The 23,577-nt window shown below is 33.8% G+C and overlaps 2 protein-coding genes across 3 annotated transcripts in view; both read right to left on the bottom strand.

Moving 5' to 3' along the window:
- Positions 1 to 202: 202 nt before the first annotated feature.
- On the bottom strand, positions 203 to 8,638 carry ctdspl3 (CTD (carboxy-terminal domain, RNA polymerase II, polypeptide A) small phosphatase like 3). The gene is made up of 11 exons (XM_058072493.2): positions 8,363 to 8,638; positions 6,774 to 6,879; positions 6,556 to 6,696; positions 6,357 to 6,465; positions 5,161 to 5,272; positions 4,540 to 4,626; positions 4,238 to 4,300; positions 3,120 to 3,199; positions 2,905 to 3,031; positions 2,723 to 2,818; positions 203 to 629 (listed from the first exon to the last, which is right to left on the bottom strand). Exons 1-11 carry the CDS (start codon positions 8,492 to 8,494, stop codon positions 564 to 566), a joined length of 1,119 nt encoding a protein of 372 aa, XP_057928476.2. The 5' UTR covers positions 8,495 to 8,638; the 3' UTR covers positions 203 to 563.
- Positions 8,639 to 19,742: 11,104 nt separating this feature from the next.
- The window catches only part of arid3a (AT-rich interactive domain 3A), a 64,611-nt gene continuing 60,776 nt past the window's right edge, over positions 19,743 to 23,577 (bottom strand). For both annotated transcript variants that reach the window (XM_058072490.2, XM_058072492.2), the window contains exons 8-9: positions 22,192 to 22,281; positions 19,743 to 20,030 (exon numbers count right to left, since the gene is read on the bottom strand). In XM_058072490.2, coding sequence (XP_057928473.2) covers positions 19,867 to 20,030; positions 22,192 to 22,281 — 254 coding nt within the window. In that variant the 3' untranslated portion in view covers positions 19,743 to 19,866. The remainder of the gene's footprint in view (positions 20,031 to 22,191; positions 22,282 to 23,577) is intronic.

The raw sequence follows: 23,577 nt of genomic DNA, 5'->3' as shown, positions 1-23,577 counted from the left end.
CCCCCCCCCCACTTAACTTTTCCATTAGCTTTTTTCCTGCTGCACAGGAAATGATTCTTTACAAAGTGAGAGGGCAGAAAACTGTAGTAACAACCTGAGAACAATTATGACCTCGGTGCGATGATGGAAGTCGAGTGACCACGCATACTATGTATCATGGCACTTTCACTTCACAAAAACAAAAACAAAAGTGGACTAAAAGTTGTAATAATTCCCATTATTAGGGTTGTTTTATTGCATTAAAACTGCATCTAAAAATAAATCAGATACCATAGGTGATTTGCGATATAGTTAATAAATTAAAAGAAGTATCTACAACACATTTCAAGTTTGAGCTCGGGGGGGGGGTGTATTTGCCCTATGGAATGAGACTTGGGAAATGTTTTTTTTTGGGGGGGGGGTGCTTTACAATGCAGCAGCATGTTTGAAATAGCGAGGCGATGCCCTTTAAAGTCACCAGGAGGTGTGCAAATATAAGCTGCGAGAGTGCAGTAGGTTTTGTTAAAGCGGTAGGTTGGGTAAGTGGATTTGGGGGGGGGGGGTCGAGTGGGGGTTTGGTCATGTCAGTCCTCTGACAGCAGCCGGTGGAAGTGATCCTTCCTCTTCTTCAGAACCTCCCGAAAATCCTCCTGAAAAAACACAGGAGATTGGATGACAACACGTGGAAGTGGAAAGGCTGCTGAAAAGAGATAACCTGCTGTTTTATTCGCAACCGGCTGGCCAGACGGAGAAGAAAAAAAAAAAAAAAAGTTCAGTGTAAAGAGTGTAAATTTACAGATAACCGTTTTGTCATCGGGTGTAAAAGGGGTGTCCAAATTGTGGTTCCAGACCCGATCGCGGTGAGTGAATTTCCACCACGAAGTAGGATTCCTTACTTATAAAGAAACTTTGACCCAATACATTTAACAGTAGAGCTCTCTCGGCATGAAGTAACACCCCTAGAGTCACCTTTACACTTATATTACCCGAAATAGCCAAAATAAGCCATTTGAGAGATAATGTTGCTATATAGCGTATGTGTTCCCTAGGGGAGCTCAATTATTTGGAATTATTGTGCTCAGATAATTCAACCTGGTGATCAAGTCCGGTGCTTGTGTGTCTCACCGAACATGACTTTTATTTAAGTCATCTTTTTTTTTTAGAATTTTATTTTGCAATTATTTGTATTATTTTTTAGACTTTTATTTAAGTCATTTTGCTTTTGAATTATTTATATAATTGTTGTAGACTTATTTCATTCATTTTTATTTTGAAATATTTTTGTTCTGATTTATAAGACGTTTTAATTTTAAGTCATCCTTATTTTTTTAAGAATTTTATGTTACAATTATTTGTATTATTTTATTTATGACTTTTATTTAAGTTTTTCTTATTTTGGAATTATTGGTATTATTTTTTTTACTTTATCAAAGTCATTTTTGCTTTGGAATTATTTGTATTTTTTGCCATTTATTTAAGTGATTTTTGTTTTTGAATTATTTATATAATTGTTGTAGACTTTTATTTCGTTCATTTGTATTTTGGAATATTTTTTTTAATGATTTATAACACCTTTTTATTTTTATTAAAGTCATCCTTGTTTTTTTTTAGAATTTTATTTTACAATTATTTGTATTATTTTATTTATGACTTTTATTTAAGTTTTTCTTATTTTGGAATTATTGGTATTATTTTTTTTACTTTATCAAAGTCATTTTTGCTTTGGAATTATTTGTATTTTTTGCCATTTATTTAAGTGATTTTTGTTTTTGAATTATTTATATAATTGTTGTAGACTTTTATTTCGTTCATTTGTATTTTGGAATATTTTTTTTAATGATTTATAACACCTTTTTATTTTTATTAAAGTCATCCTTGTTTTTTTTTAGAATTTTATTTTACAATTATTTGTATTATTTTATTTATGACTTTTATTTAAGTTTTTCTTATTTTGGAATTATTGGTATTATTTTTTTACTTTTATCAAAGTCATTTTTGCTTTGGAATTATTTGTATCTTTTGCCATTTATTTAAGTGATTTTTGTTTTTGAATTATTTATATAATTGTTGTAGACTTTTATTTCGTTCATTTGTATTTTGGAATATTTTTTTAATGATTTATAAGACCTTTTTATTTTTATTAAAGTCATCCTTGTTTTTTTTTAGAATTTTATTTTACAATTATTTGTATTATTTTATTTATGACTTTTATTTAAGTTTTTCTTATTTTGGAATTATTGATATTATTTTTTTACTTTTATCAAAGTCATTTTTGCTTTGGAATTATTTGTATTTTTTGCCATTTATTTAAGTGATTTTTGTTTTTGAATTATTTATATAATTGTTGTAGACTTTTATTTCGTTCATTTGTATTTTGGAATATTTTTTTAATGATTTATAAGACCTTTTTATTTTTATTTAAATCATCCTTGGTTTTTTTTTTACATTTTATTTTACAATTATTTGTATTATTTTATTTACGACTTTTATTTAAGTCTTTCTTATTTTGGAAAGGAATATTCCAACCCTGTGAATCCGATTATATGTTAATTCGGATTGGCACTTTTCTTTCGGAATGAGGTGCATAGAAAGGTTACATTCTTTCCGTTTGAGCAAATAACCGGAATGGAATTGGAATATTTAGGTCCATGTAAATGTGGCTATTGTGTCTTTTTGCTGTTTCTTGCCCCGCCCCCCTTCCCACTTTGAACACCCCGGGTGTAGAACGAATACAAAAACAAACCGCTGTAGACAGCTTCTCCATGTAGGGGATGATCTTCTGGAGTTCTCTGTCCTCTGACTCGCCAGACCAGCTCTTGATGGGGAGAGTATTCATCAACTGCAAAACAAAAATGACACATCAAGCTGAAACTGGAGAAATGGACGACGACAATAAACAACAATAAAAATCTGAGTACTGCTTACATGATAGGGGTATGTGTGTGGTGCGTTGTCCAGAACCACGATCTTACTCGGATCCCTCCCGAGGATGCTGAGATCTCTGATGTAGTGGCCGAGGACACAGGCGCACTCATCCCGATATAGACGGTGACTGCAAGGGCAACAGAGTTATATGTTACATGCATTATGAGAACATACATTATTTAAACAAGTGGAAACAGATTGTCGGGGAGTTCTACCGAAAGAGCTTCCTCTGAGGGTCCAGGATGTCGAGAATCTTCTCGGCGTACTCCTTCTTTGCACATGTGTAAACAAAGAGCTGGAACACAACAACACATTGAAACAATTCCACACCAGGAAGACGACATCAAGCTTAATTTACTGCACAAGAGAATATTCCATATACAGTGTAATACAGTATGGCTCTAGGGCTCCCCCTATAGTTGGGAAAGTGGTACATCAGTGTCAGAAGTCAATGAATATTTAATCGCTTAAGCCAGTAGGTCTCAAACATGCGGCCCGCGGGCCAAATGTGGCTCGCAGGACACTAGTTTGAGGCCCCCGCCTTGATATGAAAGTTTAATGCAAGTTTGATATGGATGCTGTATGGTATCATGTACCCAGAAAAAATTATTACGTTTGTTAATGTTCATGTTAAAGGTTAAATAACTGTTAATAGTTATCCTCCCTATCCGTGTGGAAGTGGTAAGTTTTTGGCTATTTAGTAAGTTCAAAGGAAATAACTTGGAGGCTACCGTTTAGGTCGCTAGCTCTCTAGTTTGCGAGTTAGCATGTGTCTCAAGACCCTGCAGTTGCGCAATATGTTGTAAATAAAGAGTATAAATGTGACTATAGTCGTGTTTTGTCATGTCTACAGGGCCCTAATAATGCTTTGTTAATTATAATCTGGAAAAAATAATTTGTCTACCCAGCAACTATATGTGGTTTCTTAAGTTTTTATTATTTGCCGTTTTATTGTTATTGTATTTATTTATTACTGATTGATTGATTTTCTTTATTCTTGATTTGTGTATTTATTTTTCTTCTTATTTTGTGCAGAAAAATAAAAATTAGCTGATAATTGAACCAGCAACCATCGCACTGGGAAACAACATATCTATTTTTGTATGTGTGTATGTTTTTTCAAGAGAATATTCAGTTCTGATATTACTATATTACTATTAGGCATACTATAAATGAGAAAAAGCATCAGTGTAACCCAAAGATAGGGGGCAGCAAAGAACCACTTCAGTACTGGAAAATAGCTAACGATTTTTCGCCAGCAGGGGGCACCATTTAATCAGCCCATCTGTTTTAACAGACTAAAAAAAACAATCCAGGGAACTTTGAAACGTACCTCATACACTTTCGCCATGGACTGCAGAAACTCCTTCACATGTGGCCGCAGGATCACGTAAACCTGTCAGTCAATTAAGACCAGTGTTTGACTTATATTTATTCATTTGATTGTGGTGGCCCGCCACAAATACATTCAGACCGCCACAAATGGATCTGGCACTATGACAAAAAAAATAAAAAGTAGCGACAGAAGTGCTGATCTGTGGTTGTCTATAAGCATATATTTGTCAAGCACCACCAATAAAGCGTTGAAAAATTAAATAAACTGTTGAATTATCAAGTGGGGGGGGGGGGGCTCACCTTGTACTGATTATGCTGGAACGCAGTGTAGAAGGTGTATTCCGCATTGTCAATCATATTCAGAGAGCTGAACATCAGGGTTTCCTCCTGAAAGCAGAAAAATAACATTGGTGACTTCTGGTGGAATGTCAGCAATACATTTGGACCGCTACAAATAAATTTAGCGCCACCCACTTTTTTGTAGCTTTGCTTTGAAGTTAAAATAGCCGTAGTCTTTTTTTTCCCATTTAAACTCATATTCTTACTTGTCCTGTTTCTTACCTATCTTCAAGGTGTTAAGTTGCTGTGTGATGATTTTTTGCATTCTTTGTAAAAATGACACCGTGAGCCGGACTGTTGGTGCGATGATGGAAGTTGAGTGACCACGCACATGTATCATGGCACTTTCACTTCACAAAAACACACACAATACATTTGGACCGCTACAAATAAATTTTACCGCCACCCACTTTTTTGTAGCTTTGTCGTTCCAAAGCCAAATAACAGCATTGTAACTTGAAAAACATATTGGCGGGAATGAACTATTATGCATTACAAATTCCATTGATGACCACGGGAAGAAAAATCCCTAATCAACTTAAGCCCTCCGCATGTAACCTCTTAAAAGAGGGTGGAACTCACCAGGTCTACCACAAGTGTGGCCTCAGGGGTGCTCCTGGTCTTCGGGGGGATGTCAGGAACTCTAGGCTGGGAGTAGTGGGACTGTGATGGCAGGTTCTTAATGAAAGTGAAGCTGAAAAGACAATTGGCATTAGACGTGTTGGGGAAAGTGATCCAATATTAAAAAAAAAACATGCTTTGAGCTGTAAATGGCACATCCATCCATTTTCTATGCCGCTTATCCTTATTGGCGGGGGTATGCTGGAGCAAACTCGGACCCCTGCTAAACATGTCACATCATGAAAAGTAGTGTATAAATGAATTATCCTTGTACTAAAATATGAGTCTAAAAAATAACAAAAATACTGAAAAGTTAAAATGACAAAAGTGAAAAAAAGATACAAAGAATTAAAAAAAATTAAAAATTTAGAAATAATTCAAAACTTAAAATGACTTAAGTCTTATAAATCAGAAAAAAATAATCCAAAATAAAAACGAATGAAATAAAAGTCTACAACAATTATATAAACAATTCAAAAAATAATTCAAAAACAAAAATCACTGAAATAAATACAAATACAAATAAATAAATACAAATAATTGAAAAGCAAAAATGACTTAAATAAAAGTCTAAAAAAATAATACAAATATTACAAAATAAGAAAGACTTAAATAAAAGTAGTAAATAAAATAATACAAATAATTGTAAAATAAAATTCTAAAAAAATAAATTAAAAAAATAGGATGACTTAAATAAAAATAATAACTATTGGAAAATTTCTATCCTATAGTTTGAGACCATTTGTCAATTTGGTTTGTCTTCAATAAAAACAGAAAAAATAAAAATGAAGGAATAAATAGATAAGATATTACTTTAAAAAAAAGCAGTTGATGTTTGCTAAAAACAAGGATGAAGAGTCTTGAACCAGTCATGATGTGCTATATATATCACTATATTGACACTTACTATGGTACCCATTATGGCATTGGATGCTCATATCACCGAACCTTAAACTATATTATGAAAGCAGGAAGTGCACAAATGTAACAGTTACTGATTGTAAAATTAAGTGATGATTTACTGATTAAGTGATGCATTCAATTGTAATTCAATGCATGTTCAAAAGAAATAAAACCATAACCAAGAACAAGCTTAGTTATCGTTTGGAGTCGCTAAAGCTATAAATGGCAGTAAAATAAGGTTGTGTTACGCTTACGGACTGAAGATGTGGTCGTCCTCGTCTCCCACCAGTAGGTCAATGGAGCCATAACCAAAGACGCCTTGCTCTGGGCTCATCAACACATTGTTTCCTGTGCTCTTGTAGTCTGAATTAAAATATATATATATATATATTTACAGAGTTAAACGATAAATCAAGGGCGGTTAAAAGAAAAACACCTGTAGCTTCTACTCACTCTCTTTGCTCGGTGTGAGGAATCGTGCAATGGGTGTGTAGATCTTCCTGGCTGTGGAGTTAGGAGGAGAAACCGCGGCGATCTCAGACAGGATGTGCTCATGTCGCAAGATAGGCCTGGTCGGAGTCTTGAAGACTGAATCTTGAACAGCGTCAGGATGTGAGCAGAACAATGGTTGTTGTATATAGCGCCGTCAAAGCTGTTTTAGTGGTAATCACCTGCTTCTTTGTCATCCGCAGCAATGGCTCTTTTTCTTGGCCGACCACGAGGCAGCAGTCGCCTCGTCATTGTGGGAATGTCTCCAGCGTCGGGCGACTCTTCAACCTTGGTCAATGACAACTTATTTTCATTTTACAAACGTGTACACTGTGTTAATTATAAATAAGCACAACGCATAAGGATAAAAATGAGGGGGCTACATTGCATTGGTGCCTGACGTTAACGCTCCCTAATTGTAAAATATATTAAAATAGACTCGTTCCACACACAAGTCCAATCCCTGATGAATACGTGAATGAATACGAACACTTTTTCAGTGCTTTGGTTCCAATTTTCTACAATAAAAGCTCTGATAAAACATTCCACTGTTCTCAAATATCTTCATTTTTATTTTTCTGCACAAAATAAGATGAAAAATAAATAAACAAATCAAGAATAAAGAAAATCAATCAGTAATAAATAAATAAAATAATAATAATACAAGGGCAAATAATAAACACTTAAGAAACCACATATAGTTGGTGGGTAGACAAATTATTTTTTCAGATTAAAATGAACAAAGCATTATTAGAGCCCTGTAGACATGACAAAACAACTATAGTCACATTTATACTTTTTTTATTTACAACATATTGCACAACTGCAGGGTCTTGAGACACATGCTAACTCGCAAACTAGAGAGCTAGCGACCTAAACGGTAGCCTTCAAGTTTTTTCCTTTCAACTTAAATAGCCAAAAACTTACCACTTCCACACGGATAGGGGGGATAACTTTTAACAGTTATTTAACCTTTAACATGAACATTAATCAAACGTAATAATTTTTTTCAAACTTGCGCGGGCCGCACTAACATTAAACTTTCATATCAAGGCGGGGGCCTCAAACTAGTGTCCTGCGGGCCACGTTTGGCCCGGGGGCCACGTGTTTTAGACCCCTGCTGTAGACACTTTTGCTTTATAGTGTAAAATTCAACACAATATAAATATATCAGCTTTACAGTGTGTGTGTATAACTACAGCAGCAACATGCATGGCGACCTACTTATTGGGACCCCTCTCACGTAGATCTGGACTTTGTAATCCTCTCTCCTGTCTGCACGCTATGATGCTTAACACTTAACCATAGCATCAGCATCGACAGGGCTACAGCATAAACGTGTAATAGCAAAATATAAAGTCACTTCCGGGTATGAGCTTTGACTAGATCGGATAAGAGAAGATGATTGGCTGTTGTCGTTACTGTAAATTCAACGACAAATCAAATCAAGACAGAACATAAGGGACATAATTGTAATATTTAGCATCAACAACGACAATATTGATAAAATCGGTCCGTCAAAATGTGATCAACAGTTCGTAATTCTAAAATGAACCACGGCATTTGTTTGTTGATTTATGGAGGGAACACTATTGAATTGAATGTACCTGTTTAAGCTCATAACATTAGCATGCTAGCGTTAGCATGCTAGCAACAAACAGTCACATAACATCCGACCATGTTATAGTATAAAGTAATGTATATAGTTTGACAATTGTTTAGGTTGGCGGTGGTGATAAAGGTAGTAATAGTGGGTAATAGTTTACGGTACCTTGTCTTCGAATGGACTTTCTGGCACCGATAGCCGCGTTCGTTTCGGTGTTGCTTTGTTACTGGACGGCGTGCGGGTTTTCCTCGGCGTCTCTGTGTAGGCCGCGAGGGTTCTCTGAGACCTGAGTCTCATTTTTGCTTAAAATGTAAAGTATTAACCACTAAATAATCACAGCATCGCCGTTAATACTTCCTGTTCAGTGTTTTGCTGTGTTCCATTTTTAGAAAAAAAAAACGTTTCGACCAGTTTCTTTAGACCCGCCCCACTCATCTTCGCTTGGTCTGGAAACGTGCGCTCATTTGCACTTGTTTAAATGTGCCGGGGTGTGATTGGTTAGGAGTGTTGACACTTTTTTGGGGGGCGGTGTCTCAGAAAGCCATTGCTTCGACGCGAGGGGGGCGATACTAGAAATTGCGGTGTCAATCCGATACCAAGTTAATTCTGGGCAAGTATCCAAATTTTTTTTTACTTGAGCCCGTCATGTATTTTCATCTACAAAAATACATTTTCATTCATCCACAGATATTTGTGAAAATACACAGAAGACAGCTGAAAAATGTCGATCTCATCTCGATTCATCACTGACTCCATCACCTTTGGTATGCAGATAAGTATCAATCCACTCATTTGTAAACTGTATTTGAGGCTCAATAACTTATACATTCATAATAAATTAGTATAAAACAATTGAAGCTGATGTACTGTTTATTTTAGTGATGTAATACTTCTTTTGACCAGCCGGGGTCGCTAGATCGTTACAAACAGAAAATGTTTGTAATCTGCTTGTCCTCATTTTGACAGATTAGTTGTTCTACATTTCAGCGTGCTGGATCACATATTGGTGACTTAATAGAAAGATAGACTAAATAGTAAATTATCGACAGATATTTCATCGTCTAATTTGCATAACATGTGTGCATGCAGTTTTTGTGACACCTCGTGACCAGTTTAAAAATACTACATATCGTCCGTAGCGTCTTTGATAAGTCTTCTGAATACCTTATATTTGTATTAGCAGTTAAAAGTCGGAACATTACATGTTATACATGTCGGAGGGAAAATAGAGCATAACTCTTCAGGAAGGAAGGAAACTTCCGCTTTTATTTATAACGCGGCGGCAAAACAGGGTAGATGAACACAAACAGATTAGCATGTCTAGCTAGCCCTTCTCACTTCCGCCTTCCTTACCCCGCCCCGCGGTCACATAAGTCCCCGTTTTTCATAGCTGTCTCAGGTAATGCCTGCATTAATGTTACGACTTTTTTCTTTAATTCCCAAATAAAAAAAACAAAAACGTTTAAAAACACCGTTGTCATAAATTTAGGACTTTATTCTTGTAAATGTACTACCTTTTTCTAGTAAGTTAACGACTATTTTCAAAATCCGTAACAGGCATCAGCTATGGTGGCTTTGGCCAAAGGTAATATTACTGCTTTGTGACAGAAACATAAACACTATAAAGTTACTGTGAATTAAAATAAAGTTTGAACAAGTGGTGACATTTAAGAAAGGTGATATTTTATTAATTTCAGATTCAAAATTAAAGTATTCACACAAACACATATTGAGTAAAACAGGCAAGAATGATCTTCACCCATCAAAAACAAAGAAAAAGGAAACAGTTGCATTGGCTGCCCACTTCACTGTTACCGTGGTTACTAGGAAACCCATTCATTAAAATCATGTCTAGATAAAGAAAGGAATAAGCACACATTAAGTGAACAGACTGAAAACTACTAGCAGTGCTAAAAAAAAAACAGCAGTACTGTTGAGCCGCGGGGTTCCCTGCTGTTGGTCCTCGCACCAGCAGCAGAAGCGTTGAGCTGTACATGTGTACCCACTAAACTTTAACTTGACACCTGAATGCATCAAACTGGAGGTAGAGGTAGATTTTCCTGAGAAGTTTCAAGAGACAAGGCACGAGGCCTCGCTTCCTATCTGAAGTTTGCTTCCAAAAACAAACAAAAAAACAAAAAAAAGTCACATTATCATTATGTTTAAATGAATAAATCTGCTCTAAAACGTAATCTCTGTGTGCTGGACTGCTACGGCATACTCAAAAACAAAAGCAAAGAAATAGAAAAAAAAACATATATGATATAAACCCCTAAAAAGCCACATCTATTCCATGAATATTAGCAATACAGGTTAATTCATACAATTGTCACAGCAGAAGGCATCTTGTTATACTTTATCATCATCATTATCATTTGCAGTCCACATTTCGGAGCCGGTAGTGAAGCGACACAAGCACCCCCCAACCCATAAAAGCCGTGGTGAAAAATTCCGTACGGATTTATAGCAGCAGGGAGCAAATAGATACAGTCAAAGTGATTCATGGCCCCAAATGTGTACTTTTCTAGTTCTGGTCCAGAATGTGCTGAAAGCCACCAAACAAAGACTCCATATTGTTTGGACTGAAAGCTACCAGAAACAAAGTTAAGACTACCCCCCCCCCCCCCCCCCAGCAGTGATTCATTTTGCTGGGCCACTCCGAAAACTGAATATATGCTACAGCAGGGGTGTCCAAACTTTTTCCACCGAGGGTCACAAATGAAAGGACGCAAGGTTCCACTTAAATGCAACTTATATATATTCCAAAGGGGGTAAAAAAAGTGAAAAAGTGTATTAGTATTTTTGCTGCCCCGCCACACCCCCCTAAATATTTCTAATTTCTTCTTAAATAATCTTTGTATATTTTTTTCCTCATAATATTTGGACTTTATTCCCATAATATAACCGTTTTCTCAACCCAATGACAACTTCATTTTCTTTAAATATTACTACTTCAGACAAAAATTATTTAATGTTTCAAATCTGTGCTAATAAAATATTTATTTTTGTAAAATAATGCAATTTTTTTTCTTGTTAGAATACAAATTTTTGCGCTTGATATTTTGACTTTATTCTTGTAAAATTATTATTTTTTTCAAAATCCATTCATTCATTCATTAAGGGGTATATGCTGGAACCTATCCCGGCTGCCAATCACAGTACATCTATTTATTATTTATTTATTTTTTCTTTTAAATTTTCATCTTGTAATTGCGACTCTATTCCAATATTTTTTTATATTTTTTAATTTATTTATTTTAAATTTTCCAACAATTTCTTCTATTAATTTGGACTTTATTCTACTTTATTCAAACTTTTCTCACAATTTTTTTGGATTTTCCAAAAACTTTAAAAAAAACTTTATTTGTTGTTTTTTTTCCCTCATAGTAATACACTTACTAAGACTTTTTCTTTAATATTTCAACTTAAGCTACTAAAATTTAGTTATTTTAAGTTATTTTACCTCATGATATTACAACGGTATTCCCGTATGATTACTTGTGCTCGTTGGATTACAACTTTTCCCTAATAATATGACTTTATTGTTGGCAAAGTACTGTTGACGTGACCATTTTTTGGATGTTTTGTTATAATTTTTTATAATATTAGGATATATTTTTAAAGCTTTTATTGGCTTAATTGCACGGATGTCTGATATAGTTTTTTTTTTTTTTTTTGCCAAAAACCGATATGCCGATATTGTCCAACTTGATTTCCGATACCGACATGTGTAACATGACATAACTCCTGTGGTGGAATGAACACATGTGTTGTATACAATATTTTTTAAATATGATCAGGAAAAAAATCTGATACCAATATCAATTTTGATATAAATTTTTTATGCTAATATCAGACCAATCAGGCCAATATCAAAATATTTGAACAGAGCTTTGGATGTGGACCCGATTAGCGTATTTTTGGGTTGACATTGAAAATGTACGCAAAAACGAACACAGTTACGCCGTTAGCATCAAACTCACTCACAATGGAGTGCTAGCATAAAGAAGGCGAGAAACGTTCTTTCTCAACAATTAAGTTTTCAGTGAAGGTAAAAGTGACGTTTTATGTTCATTTATCCCTTTTACTCCTCATTTTTATGCATTTGGAATTTTTTTTCTACAAGTAAAACTATATATTTTTTAAAAAAGTGTTCGTTTTGAGTCAGAATTTCTGGAAGGGATCAACACGAGTTCCATTGTTAATTATTTAATAACATGCAATAAAAAATGGAACCCTGCACTAATGGTTCCTGAAGGTGATTAAAAATGATTAACACCTTGTTTGTTTTTCTCCAGCGTCTCCGATTCCATGAGGTAGAAATGCATCTAAACAGTAGTTAAGGGATGTTCGAGACCGTTTGGAGGTATACAGTGTTGTCGTAATATTAAAACTAAAAAGGAGAGAGACTAGCCGCTTGCTCTTCTGGTCGATACACTGGAAACAGATCTATATATAGAAAGGTGGGGGGAACGTGCTTGATTGTTGCCTAAAGGGACAAAAGGTCATTCTGAGGGGGGGTGTAGGGGGGGGGAATGCTCAAGAAAAACAAAAAAAATCAGATTCTTTAAATTGGAATTGATTGGATTTTACGTCCCCGGAACAGATGCTTTTAATTAGAGCGCCTTGATTTGATTGTCAGCTCTTTTCAGCACCGGTGAACAACGACTCGAGTGACAAAAACCATAACCTTTTCCCCCTTTTTAATATAAAGTATCTTTTCTTTATAACGTTAATTTATGCTTTCCATAGTGTGCATATGTACTGTACTGTAGTCGCCATTTAGAAGGCACTTTGACATATCGTCATGACAAGTAAGCGATGTTTGATTAGTACTTCCTGGTATACAGCTTTAAAAAAAAAAAACACAGCAGTTTCTACAGCTGATCTTGTACTTTTTTGTGCGTAAACGTACAAAAAAACTGCACATTTCATCTCATATTGTTGGAACCTGGACTGTCACATGGGTAAAAGGTGACACGTCCAGCTAACATAGGGGTGCCCAAAGTGTGACTCGTATTGGAGAAATAAAATTAAACCAAAAAAAAGTAAAACTAAATAGAAACATGAAGATGAACTTAAAAATGTACTTGGTTGATTCTGGAATTCCACTCAGAAGCCGACTATCCCGATCTTTTTGTGAATTTTGGCTTTTTTTTGCAAAATTACAAAATAAAAACATGATTTTTCAATATGTAGCCCTGGAAAAGGTTTGGACACCCCTGAGCTAAAATGTAAGGGGTTAATAGAACTCATCATGTTCTATCAGTTCTTGACTTTTAGTAGTAGGTGGCACACCTGAAAAAGACACGAACACAGTTCATGTTGCTGAACAGCGCCCCTTGTGGATAAGTAGCTGAGTTAAAAATCCAAGTTACTGAACAGCGCCCCTAGTGGATAAGTAGCTGAGTTAAAAATCCAACTTATTGAACGTATGCATTAAGCCAGGGGTGTCCAAAGTGCAGCATGTGGCTGTTTTATTTTAAAAAATCTGAAAAGAGGGATTTTTTTTTTACAATAAAATCAAAAATATTAGAGGAGAGGGGGGGGGGAGAAAACTTTTAGGTCCATAAAAAATGAAAATAATTTAGCAGCACTCAAATATAAAGAAAAATATATGAATATAAAAGTTCATTTGGGAAAAAGTCATATTAACACGAGAACAAAGTCAAATTATTACGGGATTTAAGTCATTATATTATGAGAAAAAAATTGCAAAAAACAAAAAAACTACTGCAAAAATTTACCCCTTTACATATAATTATTACAGGGTTTAAGTCATTATATTACGAGAAAAAAATTGCAAAAAACTACAAAAATAAACTACTGCAAAAATTTACCCCTTTCAATATGATTGTTACGGGATTGAAGTCATATTATGAGAAAAATATTGCTAAAAAATTAAACTACTGCAAAATTTTACCCCTTTCAATAGGATTGTTACGGGATTTAAGTCATTAAATTTTGAGAAAAAAAATTCAAAAAAACTACAAAAATAAACTACTGCAAAAATTTACCCCTTTCAATATAATTATTATGGGATTTAAGTCATTAATATTATGAGAAAAAAATGCAAAAAAATACCCCTTTCAATATAATTATTACAGGATTTAAGTCATTATATTATGAGAAAAAATGGAAAAAAAATACAAAAATAAACTACTGCAAAAATCTACCCCTTTCAATATAATTATTATGGGATTTAAGTCATTAATATGATGATAAAGAAATTGCAAAAATAAACTACTGCACAAATTTACCTTATCCAATATAATTGTTACGGGATTTAAGTATATTATGAGAAAAAAATTGCAAAAAAAAAAATTACTGCAAAAATTTACCCCTTTCGATAGAATTATTATGGGATTTAAGTCATTATATTATGAGAAAAAAAATTGCAAAAATAAACTACTGCAAAAATTTACCTAATCCAATATAATTGTTACGAGATTTAAGTCATTATATTATGAGAAAAAAATTGCAAAAAAAAAATAAATTACTGCAAAAAATTACCCCTTTTGATAGAATTATTATGGGATTTAAGTCATTATATTATGCGAAAAAAATTGCAAAAAAACCCTAAAAAAAATTTACTACTGCAAAAATTTTTACCCCTTTCAATATAATTATTACGGGATTTAAGTCATTATATTATGAGAAAAAAATTGCAAAAATAAACTACTGCACAAATTTACCTTATCCAATATAATTGTTACGGGATTTAAGTCATTATATTATGAGAAAAAAATTGCAAAAAAAAAAAATTACTGCAAAAATTTACCCCTTTCAATATAATTATTACGGGATTTAAGTCATTATATTATGAGAAAAAAAATTGCAAAAATAAACTACTGCAAAAATGTACCTAATCCAATATAATTGTTACGAGATTTAAGTCATTATATTATGAGAAAAAAATTGCAAAAAAAAAAAAATTACTGCAAAAATTTACCCCTTTTGATAGAATTATTATGGGATTTAAGTCATTATATTATGCGAAAAAAAATTGCAAAAAACCCCTAAAAAAATTAACTACTGCAAAATCTTTTACCCCTTTCAATATAATTATTACGGGATTTAAGTCATTATATTATGAGAAAAAAATTGCAAAAAAAAAACAATAAAAATAAACTACTGCAAAAATTTACCTCCGGAACACTCTGGACACCCCTGGTTTACAAAATCACATAAATATAGATAGTGGGTGGTGCCAAAATATTGCCAATTTCATTGTTTATAAACTTTAACTGGGGACTGTTGAGGATTTTGTCGAATTGCACGTTTAGTTTTATGATAATAATATTGTGACTTGATTCTCATAACTGTGTCTCGTAACTTGAACTGTGTCTTTCCCTGAAGTCATAAAACAAGTAAAGGCAAGAATAGCAGCTGGTGGTGATGATGATGGGGGGGTCTGGGCGGCCAGTAAAGCAAGGCGTTGAACAAAGCAACAACCGCCGTACCGTTTAAGGCCTCCACGTAGAAGCTACATGCTAACGCTAGCTTAAGCAAGAATGAGGTTGTTTGGCGTAGTGTGGTACGGGATGACGGACAATCTGAGGTAACGTTGAAAATTGATCTACTTCAAACTGCAAAGACATTGTCAAAAGCGCCTTTTAAGCAAAAAATCTCTACGCCTGAGGACGCCAGGGGACAGGCTCGGTTCTGGTCCCGGTCTCAAGACAGACATGGTCCTCCAAACAGCACAGGATATAAGAAGCACTTGGATCAGAAGCACATAAAAAGTCATGCTGAAGAAAACACAACAAATGTATACAAAAACACAGAAAGCGCCACATATGAGCTAAACTACCGTCAGGTCCTCTGAAGCGCAGCTTGCGCCTCCTGACCACCTGATTGTCCAAGTGAGCGAGATTTCTTTATCCACACACACACACACACACATCTGATCTCAAGACGAGCACTTCACAAGAAAGACGAGCTTAAAAACGGACAATAAAAGATAGAAACTGACTTTCCTGCTTTGCAAACGCGCCGGACACCTGAGAACATTCTTGGAACAGGAAGTTAGCAGGAAGAGTCATCCAGCACGCCATCGAGGCCAGCAAAAGTGACAAAAAAACCCAAGGCTTCATTATGCTACAGTTCGCCGTTCCCCCGCCAAAGTCAAATTATTACGGGATTTAAGTCATTATATTATGAGAAAAAAATGGCAAAAAAACAAAAAAAATAAACTACTGCAAAAATTTACCCCTTTCAATGTAATTATTACGGGATTTAAGTCATTATATTATGAGAAAAAAATTGCAAAAAAAATACAAAAATAAACTACTGCAAAAATTTACCCCTTTCAATATAATTATTACGGGATTTAAGTCATTATATTATGAGAAAAAAATTGCAAAAAAACTACAAAAATAAACTACTGCAAAAATTTACCCCTTTCAATGTGATTGTTACGAGATTTAAGTCATTATATTGTGAGAAAAAAATTGCAAAAAAACAAAAAAAATAAACTACTGCAAAAATTTACCCCTTTCAATGTAATTATTATGGGATTTAAGTCATTATATTATGAGAAAAAAAATTGCAAAAAAAAATACAAAAATAAACTACTGCAAAAATTTACCCCTTTCAAAATGATTGTTACGAGATTTAAGTCATTATATTGTGAGAAAAAAATTGCAAAAAAACAAAAAAATAAACTACTGCAAAAATGTACCCCTTTCAAAATGATTGTTATGAGATTTAAGTCATTATATTGTGAGAAAAAAATTGCAAAAAAACAAAAAAATAAACTACTGCAAAAATTTACCCCTTTCAATATAATTATTATGGGATTTAAGTCATTATATTATGAGAAAAAAAATTGCAAAAAAATACAAAAATAAACTACTGCAAAAATTTACCCCTTTCAATATAATTATTACGGGATTTAAGTCATTATATTATGAGAAAAAAATGCAAATATTACTCCTTTCAATATAATTATTACAGGGTTTAAGTCATTATATTATGCGGAAAAAATTGAAAAAATACAAAAATATACTACTGCAAAAATGTACCCCTTTCAATATAATTATTACGGGATTTAAGTCATTATATTATGAGAAAAAAATGCAAATATTAACCCTTTCAATATAATTATTACAGGATTTAAGTCATTATATTAGGAGAAAAAATTGAAAAAAAATACAAAAATAAACTACTGCAAAAATTTACCCCTTTCAATATGATTGTTACGGGATTTAAGTAATTATATTATGAGATAAAAAATTGCAAAAAAAATACAAAAATAAACTACTGCAAAAATTTACCCCTTTCAATATGAATGTTACGATTTAAGTCATTATATTGTGAGAAAAAAATTGCAAAAAAACTACAAAAATAAACTACTGCAAAAATTTACCCCTTTCAATATGATTGTTACGGGATTGAAGTCATTATATTATGAGAAAAAATTTCATCAATGGCGACGCGGACCGCTGAGTTGTGATTTGGCTTTTTTAAAAATTATTTCCATTTTTTCCACCAATACAGCAAATTGGGGCGTGCCAAAAAAATATGCAATACCGTGGAACCTCGGTTAGTGTTTTTTCACTTTACATCAAAAAGTTCCGTTTAGCATCCATGTTGGGCGGCATGTTAGCATGCTAACAACATAGAAAGCCGAAGTCGTTGCCTATGACGTCATCTCTGGAGTTACGCCACGCCGCTGGAGTTATGCTTTCCTTGTTGATCACGACTACAAAATAACCCACAATGGGGCCAAATAACAGCATTTTGATAAAGGCCATGTGAAACTAAGAACTCACAGCAAAACATGAAAATGGAGTCCATGCGGCTGCCCATCAACAATTAAAAGTGATGTTTTGTCATTTATATACACTTCCAATTGTAAAACTATTATTTATTTACATTATTTCTATTAGGGCGGCACGGTGGTCTAGTGGTTAGCGCGCAGACAGGGTTCAATTCCACCCTCGGCCATCTTTGTGTGGAGTTTGCATGTTTTCTCCGGGTACTCCGGTTTCCTCCCACATTCCAAAAACATGCTAGGTTAATTAGCGACTCCAAATTGTCCATAGGTATGAATGTGAGTGTGAATGGTTGTTTGTCTATATGTGCCCTGTGATTGGCTGGCCACCAGTCCAGGGTGTACCCCGCCTCTCTTGCCCGAAGACAGCTGGGATAGGCTCCAACACCCCCGCGAGGATACGCGGTAGGAAATGGATGAATTAATGAATGAGTTATCCTCCTATTTTGTGCGGAAGTGGTAACTTTTTGGCTTCTTATTTTGTCTTTCCCCACCCTCGGCCATCTCTGTGAGGAGTTTGCATGTTCTCCCCGTGCATGCGTGGGTTTTCTCCGGGTACTCCGGTTTCCTCCCACATTCCAAAAAAAAAACATGCTAGGTTAATTAGCGACTCCAAATTGTCTATAGGTATGAATGTGAGTGTGAATGGTTGTTTGTTTTTCCCCGCCTCTCTCGCCTGAAGACAGCCGGGATAGGCTCCAGCACCCCCCTGCAACCTTCGTATGTTGGGTTAGCGTATGTTGGTTTAATGATGCTAACCGAGGTTCCACTGTACGCAAATCTGATCAGTTTTATAGATCTAATATAAATATGAAGAGCTTGGAGTAGCATATATATAATAAGTCCCGGCTTCAGGGAGCTAAATAGCTAGTCCACAAGAGTTAGGGTTGTTTACTCTCAGAAAAAAAACAAACACCGCCCTCTAGTGTTTTGGCAGAGATGGGGCGACCCTGTAGCATAATTGAGCCTTCATCTTGGTGTACCCGAATATGGAAGCGGAGAAAACGATGAATGATTTCAGCAGGAACGTCCAGCTATCACCAGCACAGGAACCAAATATATTAATAAAATAAACATTAGTGCCGGCAGAACCTTTTTTAAAAAAAAAAAAAAAAAAAAAAAAAAACTAAAAAAAAAAATCCTCAGGCTTGAGATTTGAGACACGTGGTCCCGATCGGACCGCAGGTCTCGTTTCAAACCAGGACACCGCTCTGTAACGTCTGCCATGTGAATAAGGTATCTGGTTTTAACACAGAAGTAGGTCACAATGGTGCATTGTTATACGCTCCCTAAGAAACCCTATATACTTTTTAAAGCTTTTATGATTAAAAATAGATTTTTTTTATTATTATTATTATTATAGACCTCTAAATATATAGATGTTTTCCTGCAGTGAAAAGATTGATAAAGATTTAAATGATAAAAATAAAAAAAAAAGAATAAAAATAATATAGATAAACAACAAATATAGTAAAATATTACTGTCAGTCAGTAGCTGTGTTTGTGAGTGTAAACAGTGCATTACCCCTCTTCTGGTTATTATCTTCTCTTTTGTTCTTCCATAAGCTGTACATGTATGCAGAAATAAATAATTCACAGGTTGTACATATATACTTTTTTTTTTTTTTTTAACATATACTGGCTCTATGTTGGGATATTTTCCTCCAAAAATGATATGCGGTTATGAAGAACAAAAAGAGGTGAACTGATGACAGAAAACCTGAGCGTGTAATTCAAGTGGGCTGAGTTACAGTTTGTGTCGGTGTGTTTGTTTGTTTTTTTTTTTTTTTTGGCATAGACTATGTAGAAAATGAGGTTTTTTTTTTGTTTTTTTTTTTTGGCTTTACTTAGCATGATAATTAAAAAAATAAAGAGGAAGGCTGATGCTTTGTTAAGACACTGGGTTGTTGGAGGTTGAGGTAGGTACGTTCTGCTGCTGCTGCTGCTGTTGTTGTAGCGGTTGAGGAGCGACGCCGCGGCCGCTGCCCACAGCCTTGCCGGAGAGGGACGCGCCCGACGGGGCTGACCCGGCTGCTGCCTGAGCAAAAAGGACACCTGCAATGCAAAGATAAGTTAGACAAACCAGGAGGCGTCGACACTAACTGACTGAGTTAATCTATCAAAATATGTATTGTAGCGTCGATAAGAGACTCTATATCAGGGGGTCTCAAACATGCGGCCCGCGGGCCAAATGTGGTCCGCCGGACACTAGTTTGAGGCCCCCCGCCTTGATATGAAAGTTTAATGTTAGTTTGATATGGATGCTGTATGGTATCATGTACCCAGAAAAAATTATTACGTTTGATTAATGTTCATGTTAAAGGTTAAATAACTGTTAATAGTTATCCTCCCTATCCGTGTGGAAGTGGTAAGTTTTTGGCTATTTAAGTTGAAAGGAAATAACTTGAAGGCTACCGTTTAGGTCGCTAGCTCTCTAGTTTGCGAGTTAGCATGTGTCTCAAGACCCTGCAGTTGCGCAATATGTTGTAAATAAAAAGAGTATAAATGTGACTATAGTCGTGTTTTGTCATGTCTATAAAAAAAAGATTAAAAAAAGATGAAGAATTATCTCTCAGAAAATACTTAGCAAAATATGTATAAATCAGGGGTCTCAAACATGTGGCCCGCGGGCCAAAAGTGGTCCGCCGGACACTAGTTTGAGGCCCCCCGCCTTGATATGAAAGTTTAATGTTAGTGCGGCCCGCGCAAGTTTGATATGGATGCTGTATGGTATCATGTACCCAGAAAAAATTATTACGTTTGATTCATGTTCATGTTAAAGGTTAAATAACTGTTAATAGTTATCCTCCCTATCCGTGTGGAAGTGGTAAGTGTTTGGCTATTTAAGTTTAAAGGAAATAACTTAGGAAATAACGGCTTTTGTCCTTTTTTTGTCAATAAATCTGTACATTTTTGTCAATTTGTCAATTTGTCATTTTTGACCCACTTATGGAAGAGTGTGGGGTCCACTCACTCGTGCATCTAAGGGTTAAGGATGCTTGAAATAAGCATTATTTAACAAAATAGTGATATCAATTTGAAAAACAAAATACCTGCAATATCACAGTAGTACTTTTGTAGTATACAAAAAGAACCTTGGCATTGCTTGGTAACGGCAGGTCCTCATGGTGTCTTGTGAAGTGGACTCGTAGATTTCCCGAATAAAGTATCGGGGAAAACACGACACATTTTGTCAATTTTTGGTCATTTTTTGTCCATTTTTTGTCCATTTTTTGTCCATTTTTTGTCCATTTTTTGTCCATTTTTTGTCCATTTTTATGTCAATTTTATGTCAATTTTTTGTCCATTTTGTCATTTTTTTTGTAAATTGTGTCAATTTTTTGTCAATAAATTTGTACATTTTTGTCAATGAACTTTGTCAATTTCTGATTTGTTTTTACAAACGGCTTTTGTAATTTTTTTGTCATTTTTTGTGTCAATTTTTTGTCGATTTTTGTGTACATTTTTGTCGTTTTTATCATTTTTTTGTAATTTTTTGTCAATTTTGTCATTTTTTGTCAATAAATTTGTACATTTTTGTCAATGAAATTTGTCAATTTCTGATTTGTCGTGTTTCCCCGAATACTTTATTCGGGAAACACAACACATTTTACAAACGGCTTTGTCAATTTATTGTCATTTTTTGTGTAAATTTTTGTCATTTTTATCATTTTTTTGTCATTTTTTGTCAATTTTGTCATTTTTTTGTCAATAAATTTGTACATTTTTGTCAATGAAATTTGTCAATTTCTGATTTGTCGTGTTTCCCGAATACTTTATTCGGGAAACACAACACATTTTACAAACGGCTTTGTCAATTTTTTGTCATTTTTTTTGTCATTTTTTGTCATTTTTTATACATTTTTTGTCATTTTTTGTCATTTTTTTTAAATTTTGTCATATTTTTGTCAATAAATTTGTAAATTTTTCACAAATTTTTTTTTTCAACCTTTGCCGTGTCTGCACTTGAATAAATACCATATACAGTCTATGATAAATGCATTAAAATATCAATTTATACTTTTTAATATTGATACAGTATCGTAGAACCAAGTATCGCGATATATCGATATAACAATATTTTCTTACACTAGTATTGACCGAGTCGGTCAAAATTCAAAAACCTGCATTCTTACGTAGTCTTTATAAAAACCATGTATACTGAGAAGAAAAGGAAGAGGACATTGAGTGTCGATGTTATGATGGAGCAACTCACCAGTGTACATGACTCCGTTGAGCTCCACTGACATGCTAATGCTGTTTGTGCCATTGGTGGTGAGGTTCATGGCCGAGTCCTGTCTGCCATCTGTAGAGCACAGAATAGGAAAAGAAGTATTAGCGCTAGCAAGCCATGTACTTAGATGTAGATGTATAAACTAGGAATAGACCGATATGGTTTTTTTCCGGCCGATACCGATTTTTTTCCATCACCCTTAGCTGATGGCCGATTTTGCTTGGGCCGATATTTGTGGCTGATACTGCTTTTGCTTCCTCAATTTATATGGAAAAAATTGCAAAAAACTACAAAAATAAACTACTGCAAAAATTTACCCCTTTCAATATAATTAGTATGGGATTTAAGTCATTATATTATGAGAAAAAAAATGCAAATATTACCCCTTTCAATATAATTATTACAGGATTTAAGTCATTGCATTATGAGAAAAAATTGAAAAAATAAACTACTGCAAAAATTTACCTTATTCAATATAATTGTTACGGGATTTAAGTAATTATATTATGAGAAAAAAATGCAAATATTACCCCTTTCAATATAATTATTACGGGATTTAAGTCATTATATTATGAGAAAAAATTGAAAAAAAATAAAAAAATAAACTACTGCAAAAATTTACCCCTTTCAATATAATCATTACGGGGTTTAAGTCATTAATATTCTGAGAAAAAATTTGCAAAAATAAACTACTGCAAAAATTTACCTTATTCAATATAATTGTTACCTGATTTAAGCCATTATATTATAAGAAAAAAATTGCAAAAAACTACAAAAATAAACTACTGCAAAAATGTACCCCTTTCAATATAATTATTATGGGATTTAAGTCATTATATTATGAGAAAAAAATGCAAATATTACCCCTTTCAATATAATTATTACAGGATTTAAGTCATTATATTATGAGAAAAAAAAAAACTAAAATAAACTACTGCAAAAATTTACCTTTTTCAATATAATTATTACGGGATTTAAGTCATTATATTATGAGAAACAAATGCAAATATTACCCCTTTCAATATAATTATTACAGGATTTAAGTCATTATATTATGAGAAAAAATTGAAAAAAAAATAAAATAAACTACTGCAAAAATTTACCCCTTTCAATATAATTATTACGGGATTTAAGTCATTAATATTATGAGAAAAAATTTGCAAAAATAAACTACTGCAAAAATTTACCTTATTCAATATAATTATTATGGGATTTAAGTCCTTATATTATGAGAAACAAATTGCAAAAAACAAAAAATATATACTGCAAAAATGTATCCCTTTCAATATGATTATTAAGGGATTTAAGTCATTATATTATGAGAAAAAAAAATGCAAATATTACCCCTTTCAATATAATTATTACAGG

The sequence above is a fragment of the Doryrhamphus excisus genome, linkage group LG4 (genome assembly GCF_037039965.1).
Source record: "Doryrhamphus excisus strain RoL-2023G ecotype Guam linkage group LG4, RoL_Dexc_Guam_v1.1, whole genome shotgun sequence".
Taxonomy (NCBI): Eukaryota; Metazoa; Chordata; class Actinopteri; order Syngnathiformes; family Syngnathidae; genus Doryrhamphus; species Doryrhamphus excisus.
Note: the sequence above shows the minus strand (reverse complement) of the source record. Positions and strands in the feature narration are given on the sequence as shown.